Source organism: Centroberyx gerrardi, chromosome 23 (assembly GCF_048128805.1).
Source record: "Centroberyx gerrardi isolate f3 chromosome 23, fCenGer3.hap1.cur.20231027, whole genome shotgun sequence".
NCBI lineage: Eukaryota > Metazoa > Chordata > Actinopteri > Beryciformes > Berycidae > Centroberyx > Centroberyx gerrardi.
The window spans coordinates 2,216,493-2,224,340 of NC_136019.1; the positions used below are offsets into that span (position 1 = coordinate 2,216,493).

Below are 7,848 nucleotides of genomic sequence, written 5' to 3' on the forward strand. Positions count from 1 at the left end.
AGCTTCTCCTGGAGGCTGATGGATGTTCTAAAAAATGTCTTTACTGGTACAGAAAAACCAAAACGCTTTTTGGCAGAAAGTCTTGATGAGGGTTAAAAACACAATGGATGTGCTGAGTTCTAAAGTGTGAATGTAAACACAATTAATATAATTTGACATATTCACTCGTACCGGGAATTTCTTAAATTCCATGCAGTAGTTACTATCAGACACAGAGATGGAGCCAGACACCCAACAATACACTTTCAATTCAGTAATCAAGCAAGAGATTTGCCCAGGATCTGTTAAACATTATCTTGTTGCTATCAGTACCAGCACTTCTAACTGCTGATAAGCCTCATTTTGATTGATCATATTGCTTTGATTACTTTCACCTTCAAGCGGCCTCCTTTTTCATTGTTTTCTGATTTGTGAAACAGAGAAATGAGGAGAAAGAGAGACTCAGTACTCACACAGTCTGAGGCAGAGAGCTGTAACCTCCATGCTGTCTTGCTGCTGACTGTTATAATTTTACAAACATTTCTCAGAGGTAGAGCTGCTCTGGAGGCAAACAAATCTCACTAGTTGAGTTAAACATTAGTGGGCAGAGCCAAAGAACAACAGTTTTTCTGTCCAAGTCACCAAGACTGAAACCTAGGTAGAGGTAAGAGGAGCTGAGAATGCTGGAAAGAAGCAGTCGTTTTAGCAGAAGAGCATTATTGATAAAGTAATATTTGAAGGAAAGATAAAACCAATTCATCAACAGAATCTTTATTTCATTCAGCCGTCTGTACATTGTGTTTTCATAACGTAAATAGCTTTTTTTAAAAACTGTTTTTTCCACCCTGAATACCTGGGGAAACAATGAATGTACTTGTATTTTTGGGGTAAATGGTCAAAATTGAAAGATGCTGAATATCAGCACAAAATATCCGCTATTGGCAGCAATACAAAGATATTGGTATCAATATTGGACTTGTAAAAATCTAAATCGGTATTTTAGTATAGACAACATTGATACAGACTAAAATCTAATACACACTCGCATTAATCTAGGCTGAAGCAGACAGACAAAGTAGACACACAGTTCCGCCCAGTACAGATAACCTTGAGCGTTTTTTTAATTTTATTTGAGGACTTTGGTCGTACCACCTGCTTTCCTCTGGGGTGAGGTGACATGCAACAGGTATATATATATTTTCTTTTAATTGTTACCTATTCTTTTTTTTAAATTAAATGTTGCCTATTCTAGCACTGATAAGCTTTTTTCTAATAAATTTTAATTAAAAAGAATACATCATTGCCTATATAGAATAAAAAGTCTGCCATCACAGCTGGAAATCTCTCATAAGTGTAGCTGAAGTGAGTGTCTTATTGTAGTCAAAATTTTATGCAAAATGTATCTAAAATGTAGTAATAAAGTAATAATTTAAAATTTCAACAACCCTTAAATGTCTTTTGGAAACAGCCAATGTTATTTTGAACACTTGAACAAGAAGTCCTTTGTTCCCTGCACACCAAACTCTCGGTTATTATGGATAATTTATAGGAGAGAGGGAACTTGCATTGTAACTTAGAAACAGTGGATATATTTAGTGTAACATCTTAAACAAACCTGTCAGCTTAAATAAAAATAAAAATAAATTCACAACTAAAAGTTATTGGCAACAAATGAAAGTGAAACTAATTCTAAAACATTATCATTCACAGTGAAGGGCATACATAGCCTATATGTATACAATAGAGGAAACATTATTGATAATTATTATTATTATTACTATTATTATTATTATTCAATCTTGTAAAAGTGTAAGGTTTGAAATAAGTCACCTAAGTCACGTTTGGATTCACACTCCATAATTCAAACAAAATTGTGTGATCTACTCACCCTCACCCTACTAACCCTTAAACCAAAACACCAGTAAAGTTTGTATGTCAATATAACACACAGCAAGTTAACAAGCGCTGCTTCATGTCAGCCTTGTCCAAAACAACCAATATAACCAGGTCCTGGTTCTTTAAACTTCCAAAAAGCCAACAAATTACCATAACATGGTTCCAAACAGCTTGTGCAGAGTCCATATTCTGAAGCTAAAAATTGCGCTTTGGGTCCAAGAGACCAGTGTTTACCTCATTCTCTCTCTAGATTTTCCTAGAAACTTCACCGCTGTTCTAGTGACATGAGGGTGAGAAAGGAGTTTTACATTTCCACGAAGGTCTAGGGGTGTAGGAACAGTAACACAACCAACAGTGGAGAGAAATAGACATGACAAAAACAATTATGGTACAGTTCAATTAGTGGTGTTTATTTACAATGGTGCCAAGACAAGTGCTAAATGTGCGCAGTGATTATTTACAGCATTTACATGACCATTGAAGAAAGAGTTAAACAGGGAGGGGAAAAGGACTATCGGTGGTGCCAAAAGAAAGAAACAAAACAAAATCAGGCTGACCTGACTAGTAGGGCTATCTTATAAAAACAACAACAAATGAAAAGAGTGTGAAAGAGAGTGGCACTCACCTCTGGTCAGGTTAACAGCAGCACTACTACGTGAGAATGTACAGGGTACCCTGTCTTACCTTGCCCCTTTCCCAACTGAAACAGTAGTTCAGAAGATTGTTCTGAAACAGCTGCCAACAAGTTAAAGGAATAGCTCACCCAAAAAATGTAATTCCGTCATCATCTACTCACCCCCATGCCAGCTGAAACTCGGGTAAAGTTTGTGAGTCCATGCAACAGTCCCTGAGCATCACAGCGGAACTGCGTAGCGGCCTTCTCCAAAACAACTGAAGTTGCTGGGGTCCTGTCTTCAGAGTTCAAGCATATTCCACGTCTCCTGAATCCAAGTGTCCCAAAGATTGACATTTACGCCATTATTTAGTTGAAATCTCCACTCTACCTGTTGTTTTAAAAAAAACGTCACATTTGCACACACCCTGGCCTCGAAAACTACATAGGTAAGACTAGCTCGAATGACCAGAAAACAAGACTTTCAGTTTGGGCGTTTAGCCTTCAAAATAAAAGCGTGAAATCCTGTTTTAAACCAATAACTTTGTATTTAATCATCAAATTCAATAAGTGTGCACCCATATTAATGTTGGAGAAGGCTGCTAGGCAGTTCAGCTGTGAAGCCCTGTGACTGTTGTCACAGGGAGTGAGTATACTACTGACTGAATTTTCATTTTGGGTGAACTATTCCTTTAACACACAGTCTATACACAACAAAGGGAGAAGGAGAGTTCTGCTTCTGTCTGATACGGGTGACCTTTTATACATGCAGGGAACCTGGGATTGGACCACCAATTATCCCATCAGGGTTGGAATGTTTGGATTGGACCAGGCAGCATTCAAACGTACCAATCAGACAGCCAGAAATGGGGAACTGCAAGTGCCTCTTTGGTCTGGCGCATAACAGGAGTAAATTTTCATTTTGTGGTGAACTAGTCCTTTAAGGTCTGAACCTCTAACCATCCTTTGGCTTAGTTTGAGTAGTTATACTTCCATTAAGCCTGATCAGTAACGACTTCATTTTGAATGGTTGATTGGATACTTTGGATTTGGATGATTGATGGATGATTTGGATTTCATTTGCATAAATACCACTGTATTTTTTCTATGGTCTTCCTGGAAACTCACATTTTAAAACTGGTGTATTTCAATTTTCAGAACTCAAGGATGCTTCACCTGAAGGACGGACTGTCCCTTAAATCTCAGCTCAGTGTCTTCAGTGCCTTGGCTTTCCATCACACTGTTGTTGTCCTTCTTCTGACACACTCTTGTGGAGGTAACTTACACACAAAAACATCAGTAACACCATGGTGTGTGTTTAAAGGTTAAAGATTGTGATTAGGCTTTTGATGTAACATAATAGAAGCTTGTAGAGTGTGGGCAGGGATGGGAGCGGGACAAAACTTTTAGGGTGCGGGTGGGAGCGCGGGTCCGAGGCCAGTTTAGTGCAGGAGTGGAAGTATGATGAAATATTGCAGAAGCGGGCTGGAGCTGGGATAAAAAGACCTCAACTGTGCACGTTCCTTGGTCCATGACTGTTTTGCCCCACTCCTGATTGTCCTTTGGAAATTGAACATTTAGGCCAAAGATAGTTTCTTTCACTTCTCTGCTTTTGCTTTTTACAAGTTCCTTTTGTTTGTAATGTAAAAACTTTTGCGACAACTGCACATTTATTATTTGTTTGTTCCATCTCTCTTAGCGTTCGTTCCGTCTCAGCAAAACCCCTTTCTGGTTTTCAGTAGATGTACAGCGAATGCAGCAGCCATGACCAGCACTTCACTTTTCATCTCTATTCAAAATAAGTAGAAAAAGAAGCCGGTGCTGTTAAGAGTTCTTGGTGGACGAGTTTAGTCAGTTCTCACTGCAGGTATTAAAAACATAGACATATTTCTTCTCAGGTCAGCCCCAGGTGATTGGTGCAACTCAGCCAATAGTGGCAATAGTTGGTGATGACATCGTTTTGCCATGCCACCTGGAACCTGCCATGGATGCTGTTGCCATGACACTGGAGTGGACGAGACCTGACCTGAACCCCAGATTTGTCTATGTGTGGCGTGACGGTCGAGAACTTGTGAATAAAAAACACCCGTCCTACGAGGGAAGAACGTCGCTGTTCATCGACAAACTGAAGCACGGAGACATTTCACTGAAACTCTCCAAAGTGAAACTCTCTGATGAGGGAAAATACAGATGCTTCATTCCCTCATTGGATAGAGACTCTATTGTTGAGGTTGTTGTTGGTAAGTGGGCATATTTTCGAAATGCATGTATTTTTTTTTTGTTTTTTTTTAACTTTCATCAACTATTCATCCAAGGAGAGGTTTTGCTTGTCATAGCCCTGCTTCACATTGATAGTTACAGCCATTCACACTGGTAGTGGACTGGTAAATTCACAGTCTTCTATTTCTATTCTCCTCTGGGGCAGTTGGGGGTTAAATGCTTTTTCAAGGGCAGCTTGACGGTACAAAACAACATTACGCTTAACTTTATCTGCCTGGATTTTCCCAGCTGGTGTATTGCATCCGGACCTTCCAGTCACAAGCAGGGATCTAGATAAACAAGACTAGGTAGACCCAGTGCAAGCCGAGTATAATATAGTACTTAGTATAATACATGTTCTTTCCTGCCCTCTGCATTGTAGTGATATATTTTAAGTGTGGTGACCTGCAAAAACCCTTCACATGGTGAAAATCTGACATGGTTAATTTGTGATATTTTGATTTTGAGTTTTTTAATCTGTTATGTGTCTAAAACTAAAAAGTGAGGCGTTCCACCAAGTTAGTCTACAGGAGAGTGTAAGGAACAAACACACCAGCACTGAAAATAAATACAATATGATTTGTTTTCCTCAACAACATACTTGGTCACTTCTTTACAGCAATCTGAAATCATAGGTTAATTTGTCAGTTATCTGTGCCTTGTAGTATAGCTTTTTATTCGTTTTTGCAATAAGTTGTTAACATCAGTAACGGGGAATAATGCAAGTGGATGTCGCGATCATCTGTCTGTGGACATGACCGATGGATATCTACGACCAGCAGCGAGCTGTAGCTTTGTTCATAGTAAGTGACTCTGTCCTACTGCTTGTTAGCTAACACTCCTAATGAGCAGGTTACTGTCAAATGTAATGTAAAAATCCCTTGTGCCACAATCCAGGGCAACCATATTGACCGAGAACTGGTAACTATAGAGGACATCCGGCTACCCTGTAATAAATCTGCAGAATCATCAGACAGGCAGCACCTTTCACTAGTTACCTAATCTAAATGTTACAGGATTGAGTGTGTGAGTACAGCTTTGTAACTGGGGTTATCAAATGCAGCTAAAGTTGTATACACTACCCTGCACCTACGCTCAGGATTATCTCTAGTTCCCAACATTACTCAATAATTTTTAAACTCACTATTGATTGTGTGCCGTGCCAAGTATGATTATTCCATTTCCATTGAAACCATTGTTTGAAATTTCTCCTCCTACTCATCATTAGGTGCTGTCTCCTCTCCTGTCATTGGGATTACCAAAAACAGCAGTGGAGTGGTTTTAGGGTGTGAATCTAAAGGCTGGTACCCAGAGCCTGAGGTGTTTTGGCTGGACGGTGAGGGAAACATCCTCTCTGCTGGACCTACAGAGACAGTCAGAGGTCCTGATGGCCTCTATACTGTCAGCAGCAGAGTGACTGTGGAGAAGACCGACACCAACAGGTTCACCTGTAGAGTTCAACAGCAGAACATCAACCAGACCAGGGAGAAACACATTCATGTTCCAGGTACAAATGTTTTCAGAGTTTATGATGTTGGACACTTTATTAGCTTTAAACAGCTGAGGTTTGGTTCTTTAAAAAGTCCATGCTGTTCTGTGTTTTCTCATTTCAGATGATGTCTTCATGGTCTCGTGTAGTTGTTCTGCTGTTTATATCGCCATTGGCTCAGCTGTTGCCTTGTCTGTGTGTATTTTTGCAGTTGTCTTAGTTCCGTGGAAATGGAGACAAGGCAAAATTAGTAAGTCAATTTTTTTTTTCTTATCCTTTTTTAATGTCAAGTTACTATCACAGCTGTTTCATGGTGATACATTTAATTTTATTAAATTAGTATTTTATTAATTTATATAAAACAGGACTCCCCTTGCCTCTGTGATGATAAAGGAGTTGGATGGTCTATCTAAACATGGTGAAAGTATCAAAACGCACGGTCGCCAACTAAATCCACACAATCCATATTAGAAAAGCGAGCCTCTAAACGAGCCGTTTGGACTTCCGTAACTTTGTGGCGTCACAAAGGTTCGCTCATTATCATTTCTGTAAGAAATAAGAGACTAACAAAGTGTTTTTTTCAAAGCGGTCGAGCGGTCGTCATCGTTTATTACCAGAGAGTTTTCCCTACCTGTAGCCGCCGGGCCGCGGCGTCTCACGTTTCACTCTTGAAACGGTTAGCCAATCGGAACAGAGGGGTCGTTAATATTAACGAGCCTTAAAGACACGATGACAGAAACAACCTGTTCTTGGTAAGGCTCAGAGAGATGCTGGAAAATGTAAAAATGGATTGAGAGTGTTTTTGGTACATGGCACCACACAAATGGTTTTTAATGGACCTCAAGACAGAAAATAAAACACTGGAAAGTGTAGAATATGGGACCTTTAAAAGTGTTTGTATTTTATAAGGTTCTAGTCAATAGAAAAAATGTAATAGTATTCCATGTTGAATTTTACTCTCATGCAATCAGCCAGTTTGTCAGAAAAAGTGTTTCCTTTGTAAAAAAAATAATGAATGGGTAACACTTTACAATATAATTCATTCATTCATTCATTCCATCCACCATCATATTTCTGTTGTGTTCCTGCAGTTGTCCTCCTCTTCCAATTTCACACGTTTTTCTATATAAAAATGCAACATTGCATAAACACAGCAAATCTGAACATCAACTTTAACACTGTTCCCTGCTTCTGTTTGCACACAGAGACCAAGATGCACCATGAGGAAGGAGAAAGGAAGCAATCTTTAAGTAAAAACACAGAACCTCCACCAGATGGAACCAGGGAGGAAGGAAGGAGGGAGACAAAGACAGACCTCAAAACAAGCAGAAGAGCAGAAAGCAGAAAAACAAAAATTCAGGAGACAGAGATTTAGGCAGAGCAACAGTTTTAAAAGTGAAACATCTAGAAAGTCAGGAGGAAATCACAGAGCAGCTGGAGAAATCCCACGTAGATTTCAAAAAGAGAGAAGCAGGGCGTCAGGAAGAGCTACAGGAGAAAGATAAGGTCATTGAGCAAAGAGCTGGCACTAATCAAACAGAAGGAAGAGGAGGAAATCTGAATGAAAAAGGAGAGAAAAGAGAGAAGGGCCCAAGTGAACAAGTGTATTAAA

General features: G+C 39.4%; 1 protein-coding gene across 1 annotated transcript; it reads left to right on the forward strand.

The window, feature by feature from the left end:
• Window positions 1-3,655: 3,655 nt before the first annotated feature.
• Window positions 3,656-7,611, forward strand: LOC139915726 (butyrophilin subfamily 3 member A2-like). The gene is made up of 4 exons (XM_078281794.1): window positions 3,656-3,764; window positions 4,387-4,728; window positions 5,976-6,254; window positions 7,442-7,611. Exons 1-4 carry the CDS (start codon window positions 3,656-3,658, stop codon window positions 7,609-7,611), a joined length of 900 nt encoding a protein of 299 aa, XP_078137920.1.
• The last annotated feature ends 237 nt before the right edge of the window (window positions 7,612-7,848 follow it).